The 17,409-nt window shown below is 46.0% G+C and overlaps 1 protein-coding gene across 3 annotated transcripts in view; it reads left to right on the forward strand.

Moving 5' to 3' along the window:
* The window catches only part of AP2B1 (adaptor related protein complex 2 subunit beta 1), a 98,495-nt gene that overhangs the window by 20,480 nt on the left and 60,606 nt on the right, over nt 1–17,409 (forward strand). For all 3 annotated transcript variants that reach the window (XM_026656418.2, XM_026656417.2, XM_026656419.2), the window contains exons 6-9: nt 9,379–9,569; nt 10,953–11,174; nt 11,990–12,110; nt 14,337–14,432. In XM_026656418.2, the coding sequence (XP_026512203.1) occupies nt 9,379–9,569; nt 10,953–11,174; nt 11,990–12,110; nt 14,337–14,432 (630 nt within the window). The remainder of the gene's footprint in view (nt 1–9,378; nt 9,570–10,952; nt 11,175–11,989; nt 12,111–14,336; nt 14,433–17,409) is intronic.

Genomic DNA, 17,409 nt, shown 5'->3' on the forward strand with positions numbered 1-17,409 from the left:
TTTACTGACTTGGGTGGAATTGTTCTATTTCCTGATACGGCAAATCACTGGAGTTGATAGCTACTCTTAACAAGACCTGCCGACATTGTTAACAAAGCCACAGCAGTAGGTAAATGATCCGGCCTGGCCCTGATTATGAGGTTCTTTGAACATTCGTAATAGCTACTGGTTTAGATTTCAAGCAATGTATATTTTAAAAAGTTTACCTGTTCATGTTAATGACAGCCCAGGATGATGTGCTTCTAGTGAACTCTTTCTTGGTATGCATGGGATGTTGGTACTGAATTTTCTTCTTAGGTTTTGAATCGCATGTAAAGAGAGGGGCTGATTACCAGTCTTTTCAGTACACCTCTACCCTGATATAACGCTGTCCTCGGGAGCCAAAAAATCTTACCGCATTATAGGTGAAACCGCGTTCTATCGAACTTGCTTTGATCTGCCGGAGTGCGCAGCCCTGCCCCCCCCCGGAGCACTGCTTTACCGCGTTATATCCGAATTCGTGTTGTATCGGGTCGCGTTATATCGGGTTAGAGGTGTATTTCCATCTGCACAATAGATTGGGTTTTGGCTTTTGTCTCTGACTTGGCAATTAATAACTAAACCACAAGGTGGCAGCACTGTACTAAAGGGAACATGAACTCCATCTGCTCTGTTGCTAATTCACTTGGGGTTCATAACACTGAGCTGGTCGACTCTTTTCAGCAATATAAACATTAAGGGAAACAGGATGTCCAGACCCATCCTTTCATTACTTGGGTCCAACACTATTGTTCTCTCCTGGATTCTATGGCTCCCTTTGATAACTCTTAATCTGCGGAATCGCTGTTCTCTGCAGGGATCTTCCCTACATTCGATTTGTGCTGAGTTAGTATCTCCTCCCATTACTTCATGCCCTCAGGTTTTTAGTACTGAACACTAGTTCAGTGTTGCAACATCTCTTCTCTTTAGTCTTTAGTAAGCCTTAATGAGCATCTCCAATTAAAATGCAGTTCTGCTCTGTAGAGTGACTAAAAATAGCATAGCAGAGTTCCATGTTTGCCTTGTTTTCATACCCTACTGCATCAATTTACGAGGGAACAGATGTTTTTCTGTGGGTCCTACAAACTCAACCTGGGTTCTGTGGCTCAAGCTGAGTTCTTCCCTAATGCACCATCACCAGGCCAAGTTACCTGTGAAACCCAGCCACCTTCAATCTATGGCCTTGGTGGCATCTCTGCGAGCCCATTATCTTCAGAACGTGTCTCTATTTCCACCCACGTCACCCCATTGTCTTCAGGGGATTTTCCGTGTTGTACACACGAAGGAAGAGAATTCAGCTCGTGTTCTGAGTTGTATTGGTTCTCTGCATGGTTAAGAGGAATAAGAGGTAGTAACAACTTACTGGGTCCCTGAAGTCAGAAGATCTGGGAGTAGAAGAGGGAGCAATCTGTGCTAACGCCTAGATTCTTTTTGCTAGTCTCTGTACATCAGTGAATAACAAATGATTTTTGTTCGTAGAAAACCGAATTGGCCAGTGCTAATGCAGTACAAAGGCTGAATGGCTCTGACCCATGGCAAGGTTGTAAAATCCAAATACATGTGTGGTGAGGAAGGGAGGTCTGGATATGGGGTTGGTGTACCACAATTTGGCTGATGGGAGGAAGCTGTCGGGTGGGTGGTACCAAATGGAGACCGTTTCCCTCCTCCCAGACCATTCATTTGGTTGCTAATCTCATCTCCATTTCACTGCCTGTGAATGCTGGTTCTTTAGAGATCAGGTAATCGGAGTTGTACTAGTCATTCAGAAACTCCTGTGTTCTGAGGAGTATAAATAGTGGTGGTAAAGCTAAATCTCCATTGCCCATCTTTGTTGAGGAGGCTGATTTGTCCCATTTTTGCGGGAAAAGAATCTTTCGCAACTGACGCAGGAAGCTGCTCTCTGCATCTGAGTCCGTTTGCAGTGGCAGACTCTTATTTCTCCAGCCAGGTGAAGTGGGTTCATGTTTCTGAGTGGGACTGTCCTTCCGAAGAACAGGAACAAATGAGCGTCAGGTGGAAAGGAGAATGAGAGAACTGTTTCCGCTAACGGTGCTATCTGGGCGATTTATCTTGTTAACACCATCCACAAATATGCACAGCCACTGAGCCCACGCAAAGGCCAGAAGGGAACAGTTTTGCCTACACTCTGAACCTTCGCTCATACAGCAGAGGAGAGCGCTTCACTTGCTCTCAGACGCTTTGCATGCAAGCATCTGGCTTTCATGGTAGAACTTGAATTAGTTGCATGTTCCTGAAGGAACGTACAGGGAGTGAGGGGAACTGAAAAAGGGCTGTGATGGGGTTGTCCCTGTTAGAGCACTCAGATGCTCTCTGAGTAGCAGAGCCGAGTCCTGGGGACTTAGGGGAAGGTGATTGTGTTCTGTAGCTGGCTGTATCTTCTGCAGCACTCTGGAGGGCAACATTTGTGGTGGATTTGTTTCAATTTTAAAAACAGGGATGTTGATTGAATTCAATATGAAAATACCACCATGCAGTACTTTTCTTCCTTGTGGAGAGAGCACTGGACTCGGGGACTCTGCCACTCCCCTGCTGGGTGACCGTGGGCAAGTCATGTCCCCTCCCTTCCTCAGTTTCCCCAACTTTAAAATGGGGCTGATAGATCTCACAGTGCTTTACAAAAGCAGCTATCGATGCTATGTAAGAGCTAGATGGTATATTTTTTCCAAAGGAGGAAGCCGATTGCCATTACCCTTGTGACTTTTTGCTGCCAGTCTTCCCAGCGCCTGGTTTCCTGTGCTATGGAAGACCTACCAAAGAAACGAACTCCGTTCCCCAGCTGGAGTTGGGGATTTCCTCCTCCTTACCCATTTGCTGACTGGTCTGGGGCTTATATGAGTCCACTGCACTGTGGCTGCTGTGCCTCTGACTTTGCTGTGCCTCCTGGCCATCTGAGGCTGAAGTTTCTTCCTCCTCTGCCCAGCTTGTCTTTTGCAAGATGACTGCCTCCCTTTGGTGTCCCCAAGCAACTACATCCTGGGCCAGATATGGCCACACTGCTCCTGCAGAGGGCACTGGTTAATATGCCTCTGCTGCTGGCTGGCTTAGGCCTGGTCTACACTACGGGATTAATTCGGATTTAGCAGCGTTAATTCGAATTAACCCTTCACCTGTCCACACAACAGAGCCATTTAGTTCGAATTAAAGGGCACTTTAAATCGATTTCTGTACTCCACCTCGACGAGCGGAGTAGCGCCAAAATCGATTTTGTTAATTCGAATTAGGGTTAGTGTGGCCGCACACATCCGAATTAATGTGATTAAAATAAATGGGGTAGTGTGGCCGCACACCACCGAATTAATGTGGTTAAAAACCGAATTAATGTGCTTAGTGTGGCCGCGCACAATCGAATTTATACAACCTGTTTCCCAAATTCGAATTATCTAAATTCGGATTAATCCCGTAGTGTAGACATACCCTTAGAGTGTGAAGGGGAGAATGAAGAACTCCCTTTTGTTAGACCCAGAAGTCCATTGCACATACCAGAGAGGAGTGTTGTTGCTGGATTCCTATCCCATCCTCATTCAGCAGAAGTGGCCCAATCTTCCAGTGCCCACCTGTGTTCAGTCACAAATTACATTTCATACCTCACTGAACTAATGCGAAAATGCACAAATACTTCTCTATAGTGTTTGAGTTTTGGCATGTCACTAACTGATGCAGAAAGTGGGGGAATCTTATACAAACTTTTGGGGGCCAACTCTGCACCAAGAAGCTAAAGAGAAATGTTCTGTGCTGCCTATTTTGTTCCCTTTGCAGTGACAACTGCCCCCCGAGATATTCATGTTTGATCACTTCTTTGCAATGAGACTAGCAGTGCAGTTCGCCTCTGCATGCTGTGCCGCCTCTGTCCCGTTTGGGCCAAAGGAGAGTTGTCCAATCGTGTTCTAAGCAGCTGAGAACTAAGAGATTGCCAGATCGAGATGGAACCGAAAGAACTGTTGGTATGGGAAAACTAAGGGAAACTCCCTGGGGCATGGAGAATATAGAGGCCTTTGCTGATATAGTAGAATTCACTCATTTGCTGTTTTCTATCTACCAAGCTCCCGACTCAGTTCATAAGTGAGCAAGACAAATAGGCCTGGGGTTGAATATCTCTTAGGTTTTCCTGTTGTGCTTTCCCCTCAGATGGGACTGGTCATACCCAAACCTAAAGAAACAATTCCTTACCAGGAAAATGGCCCACAGCTGTGAGCACTTAGCTGTGGGCTTTATATCCCATGGCTATCTTACATTTTTCCTATAGCACCCATTGCCACATAGCGTCAAAGCGCCGTACACAAATCATATACCTTTATCAAGCAGTGTAACCATTACTGCATCGTGTATCGTTCAGAGAACCAAAGCACAGATGAGTGATTGGGGGAGTATGGTTACTAACTGAGCAGGAGTGTTTAGGTTACGATGTATTTAATTCAGAAGGCCCAAGAAGCTGAGAAACCAGCCACTTAGTTGTGTTGCATTTTACTTAAAAATGCAAATCGGACACCACATTGGTTTTAAACAGGGGTGTGTGCGGTGGGTGGGGAGCATGGATCGTAGCAGATGCTGTAAATTTATAAAGGTTAGCTGCCAAAATTCATAGGACGGTCTCCTTCCTATTACTGAGCAATAATTTAACACCTGCTACAAGATACTTCTAATTTCCTAGGTGTTGGACTGTTCAGCTGAATGGATCATTCCAAGATCTTGAATATCAATCAGTGCTCTGACTCTGAGGCAGCTTTATCTAGCGATGAGTGTCTGGCTTTTATTTTTTGGAACAGAATGGCATTTTTTCAGCTGTTGTTTGCTGGCTATACCTGAAGTGTGCACTTGTCAGAAAATGTGACCTTTCCTTCAGCTTCTGGGCTCCTTCCCCCAGCAGTATTTTCGACATGGCTGCCCAGACCTAGCTTGGTTGGGTTGTGAGGGTTTGGACAGTGTCTCATGCCTCTGTTTTAAATGGTAACATGCCTGTGCAAGGACAGTGATAATCTTTTTGCCACTGGATGGCGCCAGAGAGAGCAACTGCAAGGGAGATTTCAAAGTGCGTCTTTGGGAAAGTGGTGAGACAAACCCTGGTAGGAGATGATGAATACTTGAGTGAGTAGGATTGGAAATTCTTTTGGGGGCGGCGGGGTGGGGGTGGAGGGATGAAACAGCACTAACCAGGGAGTCTTACGGCAGCGCAGGCTATCCCAGCCGTCTAGCAGAACTCTGTGTTCCCTGCACGATGTGCTCACAGCCACGCCAGAGAAGCAAACAGTTCACAGTGTTGAGGTTGGCGTGTGCGTCCCTAGCTAGTTTCTCTGCTGCCTGGAAAGAGCAGTTCATCAAGCAGAGTTTAAAGCTAGAGTGAATCTTGCTTCTCATCACGCTGCCAAAGCCCCCTCATTCCCCAAAGCGAGATGAGAAGGAGCATGATCTTTTAGTCTGGCAGAAAGCAGCAGGCTAGCGCTGCCTGGAGGGAAGGGGAAAGACTTTAAAAAATAAGTGTGCTCCAGCATGCCTGCTGAAATCTAGGCCCTCTTCCTTCTCTCCCCTAAAACCCATCCCACTGCACAAAATAAGTGCCTGCTGAAATCTAGCATCATTTTTCCTTCTCCCCCGCCCCCACGCCCCACCCAAAAAACCAATCCCACTGCCATAAAGAGCAAGTTAGAGGATGTTTAATGGTTTAAACAAACGTGGAAAGCCGTTTTCAGGACTGGATTAAATACTGATCACTTATATAGCACTTAACCTCCAAGCACGTCCGACCTTCACGCGCCAGACCTCTGAAGGGGAAATGGAAGTGGAGGACTATGACTTCCCCGAAGCTCCAGAGGAAATCTGTGTCATGGGGAGTTACTAGTTTTCAATCCTGTGCTCAGACCAGGGCAGTGCCTGTTCCAATCACCGGGCAGGGACAGTACTTGGCATTTAGCCAGAGGTCACCTGCGCCCATCACATAAATAAACCGGGTGAAGGGCCCGGTGGCCCTAATCTGAGCTATCCGGTTCGGCCACTTGCGCCATTTAACGTGAATGTATCTTAAACTGTTGTGCAGGAGGCAACTTGCAATGTTGAGGTGAGTTGTTGTAGGAAAGTGGTATGACTGAGTATGAGCAGAAGATCCTAAAGCACCTGTCAGTGTTGGTGCTAAAGCCTCCTTGGTGAGCATTGGTTGCTTCTCTCTGCATATAAACCCGCCAGCCACATCTCTCTGGAGCTCCTTAATCTGTTCACCTGCTTTTCTCTGTTTTCTTCCTCGTTTTAATGGGCTAGTAAGTGGAAGATTCCTGTTTTAAGCAGCAGAACATTACACTTCATTAGCTGCATTACACACTTGGTTTAATTTCCAATTAGCCTTAGATAATAACAAAGTAATCTGATTGCTCATTCTGGTGAGCATCCTGTCTCCCCCCCCTGGTTTACCTCCACTCCCGCCCCTTTCCATGGAGGTTGGTAGAGAAAGACCCACTCTCTTCCCACCCAGCCACCTCCTGCTCCCTTGTTAATATATTTCCCTCTGCCATTTGCATTGAGCTGTGTGGCTGAGCTGCCAGAGGGGAACATTCACAAACGCAGCACAGCTGCTTAATGCAGGTTTCTCCGGGGCCTGGTGGAGCCTGTTAGATTAGCTCCAGAGAATGGTTCTCACTAGTGCTGTAATGCACCATGTATGTTTATGGTGCTAAATACACTGTAATAGCCTCCAGCATGGGATTTTTGAAGGCGCCTCAGTGATTTAAGTATCCAGATCCCACTGAAACTTCATTTGAGTGCCCAACTCCCTGGGGGAATCTGAGCCTAAATGCAAAACTATCACCGTTCGGCCAGACTGTTATTAACCGCGCTTGCTACAACTGCCTTGGAATAGTGTTTAAATGTGACGTTTGCCAAAAGCCAGGTGAGAGGTGAAATCAGCCAGTTTGTGATAGTCAGTGATTCAGACCAGGGGTTTTGTCTGGGATTAGTAAAGGAGAGACTGAAGCCCCCCAGATGCTTTGGGGGTGGGTATCAAATCTGACCCAGGCCCAGCATTAGTCCTCGTTGTGCCGTGTGATTTATGATGGACAGGTAGGTACTGAAACAGGGCTGATGCAAACAGGAGCAGGATACCACTTGATGCCGTTGGGGGGTGCATGGTTTGGGATGTATAAATAAATTAGCTAGTGTGATGATTGAGCAGGGAATCCGAGGAGGCTGTTAGGTCAGAGCGGCATTGGCAGCTGGCAGCATGGAGGATCCTCTCTTGGTTAGCAATGGAAGAATCGCTCAGCTAAGGAAATCAATCTCTAGGGTTTTTTTTAAAGCACTCAGCATTATGGCATCTAGAGCTGAAATACAAAATGGCATGCACACGCGCGTACGTTCGCTGTGGTTCTGGAACACTGGTTCTGTAGCAACTGGTGACTGATGCTTTGTAAAACTTTTGCAGGATTGTAAAATATTTGCAATATTCATGTCCTTTTCAGAGCAGTGTACAGGGAAACCTAAAGAAACCATCCAGTGGAGCAGCAGACTTTTATAGAGGTGGTTCTGTAACCGAAGGTCAAACAATTTAGTACTAGAAACCTGGGGGACACTTTAGCAGATGAACGTTAGATGTGGGTTTCCCTGCATCCGATGTGCATTGTTGTATTCCGTTTTTATATCTCTAATGAAAATGATATCTAGCTCTTATATGGCACTTTTCATCAGTAGTTCTCAAAGTGTAACCCACACACCTCCTGGGTGTGGTGTTCTGTCCCATCTAGTGACACCGAGACCAAGAGAGAGAGATTGAATCTGCTCTACAGCCATAGCTAACAGCCAGTTGGCTTTTAGCTCATGCAGTAGAGGTTCATGCATTTAGCTCCAGAAGTCTCAGGTTTGATCCCGCCCGCCAACGACCGGGGTCTGTCGGTGTTACAAAAGCACTTGATGGGAAAGGTCAGCATCATCTCCATTTTACAGAGTTTTATATAGTGTGATATTGGGTAGTTCTATGTGTTGAACTCCGGCTTACAGCTCCATAGCACCCAATGTGCATTTTCAGCGACAGAAGCTTTTTTGTTGCTATATTGGGTAACTGTTCTGTATTAAGAATCTGCGTATGACGCCAGGTTAGGATATACAGCTCCTGAACTCCCAGATTACATGTGAGAGAGAAGGTCTTGTTATTTGACTATGGAACTAGGGGCTTGTTACTGCCCGGAAAGCCAGGCTGTGAATCGCCAGGCAGTAACGTCCCAAGTGAATGCTGCTACAGTGGACTAGAAGTCCAGGTATGTACTTTGGCTACTACCACGTGTAATGTACTGCGGTATTTGCAGTAACTAGATCCTGTACAGCACCCGGTAGACAAATGACTGTAGTGGGAAGGACTTGTAATCAGGGACGGTTCTTGTCTGTTAGACAACCAGTTGGGAGAATCACCTGCTTCAAAATCTGCATGTTGCCTCCTTTCAAACTGCATTCCTCGGCAGATCCTTGCCGTGTGATAGAGAGTTTTCATTTCTTAGTAAGTGCTTTTCACATAGGAAGAACGTTCTGTAGACATTCTAGTGCCATTCAAACAGCTCAGACTGAGGCTTACAGGGACTGGCTAGGGGGCAAAATAGGCTTCATGTACCACTTCCAGTGCCCATAGGGAAACTGGTTACCCTGTCACGCGGCAGACTGTGATCAACAAAGAACAGAGTTAACCGTCTCTCCTCGTTGGAAGTGAGAGAGGCTGGCCTCAACCCAAGTTAAGGTCAGGAAGATCCTGTCAATCTGAATAGATGTTTGAAGCCTGTAGCTAGCTGGGGTATTTTGCCTACCTGGCCCACACCACTGCTCCACTGTGTACTGACATCTTTCTTGGCTGCATACCCGGAATTAGTATTGCAAAAGGCAGTGCTTGTAGGAAAGGCCATGTTCCTTTGGACAGCACGGATAGGCCACGCCTTTAGCCTCTCTCTACCTGACCCATCTTTTACATATCCTCCGTGGACATGATGCTCTCTGCACCATCTGCTCTGCTATGGGCCCCTAGTGGTCTCATGCTTTATCAGCAGTGGTATCCTAACAGCAATGCAGTTTTTCCCCCTCTCCTTCCTCCCTCAGCTACCCAGAGCATTTTAGGAGGGACTCTAACTTTGGGCAGCCCATGAAGAGCAAATTGCAAGATTGCCTTGAAACTTTGGGTCTCCCATGAGTTGCCACTGCACTGTCAGATTAACATGGGTCTCTGAAGGGTTTGGTGACAGCTACTTATAGGCCATGACATCGAGGCAAAGTCTCAAACATGGCCCAGCTGCATAACATGTGCTAAGCCAAGTTAATCCCTCGAGTCCTGGGTGACACACGAACCGTGAATGCCTCTCCTCTCCTCTTCTCTTCCTCTCCTAGGTGGTGGCTAACGCGGTGGCTGCCTTGTCGGAGATCAGCGAGTCGCATCCCAACAGTAACTTGCTGGATCTAAACCCTCAGAACATTAACAAGCTGCTGACGGCCCTGAACGAATGCACCGAATGGGGCCAGATCTTCATTCTGGACTGTCTGTCTAACTACAACCCCAAGGATGACCGCGAGGCTCAGAGGTACACGCGCTGGCTCACACCTTCGTGTGTGGCTAGTGGCCTTTCTGAAGTAAAAGTTCTGATGGATTCGCTGCAGTGTCCCATCACCTGTCTGAGGGTGGGAGCTTGATGTAATGGGCTGCCATACAGGCCTCGAATAGCCTTCAAATAAAGCAGCTTGAAAAGCCGTGAGAGTTTGATATTCCAGGTATTGCACACACAAGAATCCATTGGGAACTGCTACTAAGTTGCACAGATCCCACCTCTCTGCTCACCATGGTTCCTTTAAAGGGCTAGACTCTTCATAGCAAACCACCGGTCCAGCAATGGATCCGTCAAAACCAATGGTGGTATGGCAATTGGCACATGCACTCTGCACAACCCAGAAGCTGGTAGGACTATGCCTCTTAAAGGAGACGTAGAAAAAAAACTGGGCTCTGTGCCCCTTTTTTTTGCTCTTTGTATGTAAAGAAGGGCCTGAAAGACTTTTGTTTTCGTTGTATAAAACAGCTTGTTTTCTCACACTATTTCAGGTTCTGTCTAGGCTGGAAAATTCGATGGTGCCAAGAAAACTAGTCTAAATTATGGCATCATGGGACTGACGATAAAGTTGAGGGATGAAATGGGGAAGGGATTTCTGTCACTGTTTAAAACTCACTGTTTTTGGGAATACCTCTTTAACTTCAGTGACTGACATTGAACAGAAGAGCTTGTATTAGATTCATTACCCCCACCCACGCCCTTCAGTTAAGATGTTAAGAAGTCCTAGCAAACATGTGTTAGACCTTCCCTGGTCCTCCACCAAAGCCAGGAAAGACCAATCTCTACATCTTGAGTAGTAGGGAAAAAACAAGCAGAAAAAAGCACTGTTTAAAAAAAAATCACCTTCTTCTGCTTTCTGAATCCTTCGTAAAGAAGCTAAAAGGGCACAAGCCTAATGTATTTATGCAAGCCTGCTTTAATTTGCTGGGTTTTTTCAGTGCCTGCATTTTTGAATCTATAGGATGAATTTTCCCCTCATCCTTGATGTTTTAAGATTTCCTTGTCTTGTTTCAGAAAACAGGCTCTTAATCAGGTCTAGGAACCTACAGAGATCTCCAAGCACCAGGCCTGTGTTGTCCTAGCTTCACCCGAATGGGGCTGCCTGCTGAACAGCTCAGAACATGCCCCGCTCACTCTTCATATTTAAAGTCTCTAAAAGTCAGGGTGTGGAAGTGGATGGAATATAAATGCAGTTGCCGCCTTATATGGCGGTTGGCATGGCTGATGTCTGACTGCAAGGGGTTACTTACCAACCATGGGTTCCTGGGTCCATGTGTTTCTGAGAGGCCCCCGTTCAGCTGAGGGCTTATAGGAGAAATTCAGAAATAATCTGAAAATCCACATAGTCTTTTCTGTCTCTAGCATCTGTGAGCGGGTGACTCCCCGGCTGTCTCATGCCAACTCGGCCGTGGTGCTTTCTGCCGTGAAAGTCTTGATGAAGTTCCTGGAGCTCTTACCCAAGGAGTCTGACTATTACAACATGCTGCTCAAGAAACTGGCCCCTCCGCTTGTCACGCTGCTGTCCGGAGAGCCTGAAGTTCAGTATGTTGCCCTGAGAAACATCAACTTAATTGTGCAGAAAAGGTACAGGCCAGAGTGCTGCTCTCACTGGGTGTGGTGAAAGGGGATCTGACTGAGTTAATCCATTCAGAAGTTTGTGTGTCCAGGAGTGCTAATTGTGATGACCCAACCTCGGGCTCTGAGGAGTTGGTTGACTAGTCCTGTTTCCTGTATCCTTGAACACACAGTTGTCGGCTGGAGTCATTGACTGTTTTTACAGCTGATTGGTTCTACCAGCATCACTGTTGTGTTTCTTCAGCCAGCCAAGACTTCTTGGGGAAGGCGATTTGGGACATGCATTCCTTTTCTCCCTTCTCCCTGCCATGGAGGTACAAAAGAGCCTTCCCTCCACTGTCAATCAAAGAATCTAAACTGGGAGAAGGGGATCAACATTTGTTTTCTCAGCAGGTTCAAATACTGTGATCTCTTGATGATATTGAGAACATGGGATGGGTGTGACACAGGAGCTGGTACACTTGGGAAAAGTGGCTGTATGTTGATATAGGTGTCTAGCCACTGAAGGAGAGAATCTGGTTGTGTAGGTGGCATTCTGTGTTGGGAGGGTGTTATGCGTGGGTGGAGGGCAGGTGGGGAAGTAGGCAGAGTTAAAGCGGCTTGAACCCAGCAGCATAAAAAACCAGAAGGCTTGGAGGTAAAAGATGCGTTTTAATTTGAAATGCAGTTCTAATATATTTGTGTGCAAATCACTGATAGGCGCTGATACCACTGCATTCTTAGCAAAAGCTACGGTGGTCCTCAAAATCAGGTCATCGTTGTTGAAATGGAAAGTCATTGAGTTACAAGTGTGTGCAATTCTGTTGTGTGTGTGTGTTCCCCAGGCCTGAAATCTTGAAGCAAGAAATCAAGGTATTCTTTGTGAAGTACAACGACCCCATCTATGTCAAACTGGAGAAGCTGGACATCATGATCCGCCTGGCATCCCAGGCAAACATTGCCCAGGTCAGTTACTCCAACTGCGATCATATCCCCGATAGATGGTATATACCAGCTCCAGAATGCATGCCGTTAGGGAGGATTTATGCACAAATTAATACCTCTAAAAGTGTTCTCTGAACTGCTGTACAATAAACAGCAGCAAATCAGTGTTATCTCTGGCACAGTGTACAGTCTGCAGTTACTTAACGGAGGGGTTGGAAATTCCTTAGTGCTTTACATGTTAATAGCATTGTACAAACCTCACAACACACTTGTTAGGTAGGGGGTACATTTTACAGACCGGAGTTGCAGAAACAAACAGAGCTGAAGTAACTTGCATATGAGTTGTTGGCAGGGTCAAGATTAGAACTTGTGACTTCCTGACTACTCTATGTTCATATTCCCATTCTATGCTGCTTCTGTCCTGTCATCCCAGTATCTGAAATTCCACCATGGTCTATCCCTTCTCTCCTAGGGTGTGTTTCAAGCACTAGCCCCTCTTTGTTAACACAGAGCGATTCCAGTTGCTGCTGATGTGCCATCCTGTTCCATTTATAACTAAATATTCTTGTTTAATGTGGCATCTTAAAATAGCTGTTTGTGTTGCACTTTATGGGAAGTGATGGAGCAAGGCAGCCCCGTGTCTGATTTGCGGGGCACATGGAAAATCTGTGGAAAACCAATTGCCAGGAATATATATGTGTAGCGCTCCTCTTGGATTTTGGTCTGCAGATTCCTCACTAAATTTTGAAGTGCCTTCTGCTAGATAATGCAGCTGATTTTCAAGAGAGGCAGAGTAGTCTGGAGAAGCTGAGAACCTGGAACTCTCAAGTCCCCTTCCCGGTTCTAAAGCCACGTTTATAAAACAGGCAAAGCTCAATCACAGAGCTCAATAATGGTCTAAAGTGGAAGCTACTGAGAATAAACCCGTTGCTCCCTCTCTTATCCACTCTGTTTCTCCACTTGGGACAAGATATTTAATCTGTTCCTCAGTTTCCCCATTTGTGAAATGGGAATACTTGCCTCTGAGGTGTTCTGAGACGTAGCTGGTATTGGTACAGCACTTTGCAGAAATACAGCTCTACGTAAGCTACTGCTTATGAAGCTATTGATGGCACTGTTTGTCGTGTTGTGTGGCCATATATAAAATATCATACACTGAAATACTAAAACTGCATTCATAAAAGCTGCTCTGCCCACACATTGCCTCTGCTGTGTTTATTCGCTTGTTGCTCACCCACTTCAGGGCCCTTTTACGCTGTCAGAGCAGTGAGCCCAGGTTCTTCAAACAAGTCTCCCATTTCGTGCTGTTTGTTTCTCACTTGCAACCCAAATTGCATTTGTGACATCACAATAAAATCCACAGCAGGTCCCTGATGTCACACGTGGAAAACGATGTGAGACTTAAGCAGGAGTGCATGAGCTTTGGAAACCAAAAGCTTTCTGTGTCCTTAGGGCTAATAAAAGAAATAACCAGAAGCTTTGATTTTGGCAGAACTGTTTCTAAACCAAATGATCCTTCAGAGTCTTATAAGATCCTGGCAATTCCTGGAGAGAATTCTTGCAGGGTTTCCATATATTACATAGCAGTCAAGGCAAGGGGTAAAGTTGACTTTATTTTACATACAACTTTTTGTGTGTCAAGAAACAATCTTGTCTGCATAACAAGCTGTGCTACAATCTCCATACAGGATTGTTGGTGTCCCCCAGAGCTCTGAGCCAATAGATAAAGGGATGGGCAGCACTGGAGAAGAAAAGTACTCTGTGTACTGGGGAATAATCCAGGACCCTACTGCTTACCTCCCATTCCTTCCTCTACCTCCTTATAGACCCCACAGAAGCAGTGACTCTAAAGTCCAAAACGGCTGGTTGTGTTGCCAAGGGGTTGGTATGGGCAATTTGAGAATAACCCTTAACTTTCTTTCCTCTTGTGCCCATTGGGCCCTGCTGGACTGATTGTCTCCTCCAAACTGGTTCTTCGCTAAATGTTGGTGGATGTAGCGGCTGCTTTTGGTGTTTAAGGACGGCGTTAATGTTGTACATGTGCCTAGAACTATGGATGGGCACATTTTACATTAACCCAACTAAATACTTTGAGCCCAGAATATTTAAAGCTCTCTGCGCTCTGGGGATCGGTAGCTTCATTTAATTTTCAAGTACCTAAGCAGCATGGCTAGGGAGAGATGGAGGAGGGGACAATGGAAATGTTACTCAAATGATTCGTGTTTTGTGTGATGCTTTTCCCAACAGGTCCTGGCGGAACTCAAGGAGTACGCTACCGAGGTGGATGTCGACTTTGTCCGCAAGGCTGTGCGAGCTATTGGACGATGTGCTATCAAGGTCGAGGCAAGTACCCGACATTGGTTTATAGGCTTTACTCATCGCCACAATGTCTGAGCACTTCAGAAATCTGAATGGATTTCTCCCCTTCGGTCTTGTGTGGTAGGAAAGGTTTCTTATCCCTATTTTAGCGATTGAGTCACTTGCCCCAGGTCATACGTTTTGTATGTGTGTGACAGAGTCTGGAATGGAACTCGGATCTCCTGAGTCCCAGCTCAGTGCCTTAACCACAAAATTGTCCTCTTTCTCTTGGATCCCAGCCTACTGGAAGGATACTGGGCAAATCGGTCGTCTGATGTAAATTGTCATCACTCTATTGGCTTCAGTGGAGCGATGACAATTTACACCAGTTAAGAATGCCCTAGTCGCCGTGAGCTGGATCTTTAAAGGAGAGGTCCTATTGGTTGCATAAGGAATGCAGAGGACTCAGTGCAATCAAGGAGTGGCTTGTGTCCCGGTTCCATTTGAATAGGACCTACAAAAAGTATTGGGGATTGTTTTTATTTTTTTCAGCATTTGGAGTTGAAGTCAATTGCAAAATGGAACACACACACTCAAAATGACTGTCGGGTTGTCTAGTTTTAAAGATCTGTAAAACGTGGAGCTTTATTCAGATGTCTGTTAGTCTGACTCATGTGAATGGCTTTCTATGAACATTTGCAGTTATCCAGAACAACAGTGGAAAAGATCCCTTGTCAGTTCAACAGCCACCTACAAATGACAGTATTAAGGTGGTGTATTGATTTAACTTTTAAAGCAAATCTAGTTGTTCTGAAAGGTGCTAGACAGCTATCACTGTGAAGAGTGAAGGCTTATAGTGTAAGGTTCGGTTTGTAGTTAGTGACTTAGATAAGCCAGTGGAAAAAGCTGTGTGGACAGTCTTATTTCCCAAACAAGCCTGATTTAAATGGAAACAAGAGTATCCACACAGGTTTGAACCACTTTGACTAACCGGTGCAAGTTTGTATGTAGACAAAGCCTCCGACTGCTTCATCCATCTGCAGGATATATGGCCTTCGATTAGCCCTCTTATCCCCACCACCTTGCTGTTCCCTGGTTCTTCTGGCTCAGATCAGTGCTGATAGAAAAATATATGTCCCTGCGATGGCGTTTCCTCCTCCATCTCTCAAAGCTGCCCAGAGGCAGTGATCAGCACTGGTCTCTCTGCATTTCCTGACTGCAATGTCGCTGGATGCCAGAGTGCGTCATCTGTGGCCAAGTAGAGGGGAACAGGCTATTGGAAGAGTAGCAACCGTGAGAGAAGAAGAGAATCTGAGATTGAAAGAGCTGAGGCTATTAAGCAGTTTGGACAAATTAGAGGTGGTACGTTTTGGAGCTAGGCTTCTCAGCCAAATCTTTGACTAGTCCACTCCAGGCCCTTTAGATTCCCTTCAGGTTAGAAGTTGGGCCACGTGTCCCTCCTCGATACAGAATGAACATTGGCGCATTCCCAAGGTATCTGGATGCCGTAGGAGTCTGTCTCTCCCATCAGGTACTGTGTGAGGGCCATGCCCAGCATGAACAAAGGCTAACGAAGTCCCAGCTCATTTGCAGTGGCAGCCCGTTACCATGTAACCATCCCCTTGTATATCCTCATCGGCTGAGTTAAACCTTGCTTTTAGCAACCTTCCTTTGACGACGTTGCTTTTACAGAATAGTTCGGTTTACGTCTGACAAGAACCAAATTTAAAAGGTGGCAAGTACATTGCAGCCTATGACAGTGCAAAATGACGTTCATCTCTGGGTTAATCAGTACCTGTTCTCAGTGCCCCAGAGTTTACTCTCCAGGCTGTTTTCACTGCGTATGGGGACTAATGGAAGGTTCGCTGCACTCTCTCAGCTATCCAAGTGCTCAAGTTTCTGATGACTTAGAAATCTGCCTTTGACAGAGGGCGCAACCAGCGGGAGCTCATGATGAATGAGCATTCACAGGGAACCACATCTCCGCCTTCAAGAATCCTGCCTTTCATCTAATTGTGTCTCTTCTAAAAGAGTTGGCTTGGGAATAAATTTGTATCTACTGTGACTCGAGACTTAGAGCAGTTGTGGTATCTGGCGAGGGTTTGGAGGCTTGCGTCTCAGCTGCAGGGAGAAAGGGAAGCACGCCGGCCGCAGCTGTGATCGGAGGAGTGCAAATGAAGCCTCAACATGGCTCCAAAGGCGTAAACTTGAGAGAGGACTAAGAAGAGACTGCATGAAAGTAGCAGAGCTGCAGTTAACGTAACAAGCACTAGGGACCGGTGGGAGGCAGGGAGAAGGGAGTCATGTTATTAGTGGACTTTGGTCCAATCTAAGAAACCAGCAGCATTTTAACAAACCTTGCAGTCATAGTACCTCTGTTGTTCAGCTTGTAGGACACTGCAGAATTGTACTGGGTTTCATTTGGTTTCTATATAGCAGTTTGTTTTTTTTAACTCGTATCCCCCCAGATGAAAACCCTGCCTGCTTTAGTGCTGGCTCCTATAACTGGCCAGTTTAATAAAGGATGTATTTTTTTTTTTGTAAAGTGTCCACCTGCAGGAACCTCTGAAATGCCCATCTTAAAAATAGCTAACCATCCACAGAAGGGGGTGCATCTTGCCATGGGGATTTGAGGACTGCTTCCCTGAACAAATCCCCTTCTGGCCGCTCCCTTTCAAGGGAGGCTAACGCTAAAAATCAATTGCACATATTTAAACAATGAATGTTGTCCCCTGTGTAATAGATCGCACTTCAGTGTTCAACGGGAAAGAATTACAAACATTGACTTGCTTTTCCTGTTAACTGTTTGCATTTCTCAGCGCTTAGACAATGAAGAACTTCCCAAGTCTGACCCATGTCTCTTTAAGATCATATAGTAAAAAATAGAAGAAGTCTTTGTTCCCAGAGAGTGAAGCTTTGGAACTGCCCCACATCCACCAGCAGGCAATACAGGGGTGGGGGGGAATGAATAGCCCAATCTTGCATAGCTACTTGGCTGGCAGAGATGGTATTTGGCCTAGGG

The sequence above is a fragment of the Terrapene carolina genome, unplaced genomic scaffold (assembly GCF_002925995.2).
Source record: "Terrapene carolina triunguis isolate 2854851 unplaced genomic scaffold, T_m_triunguis-2.0 Scaffold231, whole genome shotgun sequence".
NCBI classification, from domain to species: Eukaryota; Metazoa; Chordata; order Testudines; family Emydidae; genus Terrapene; species Terrapene triunguis.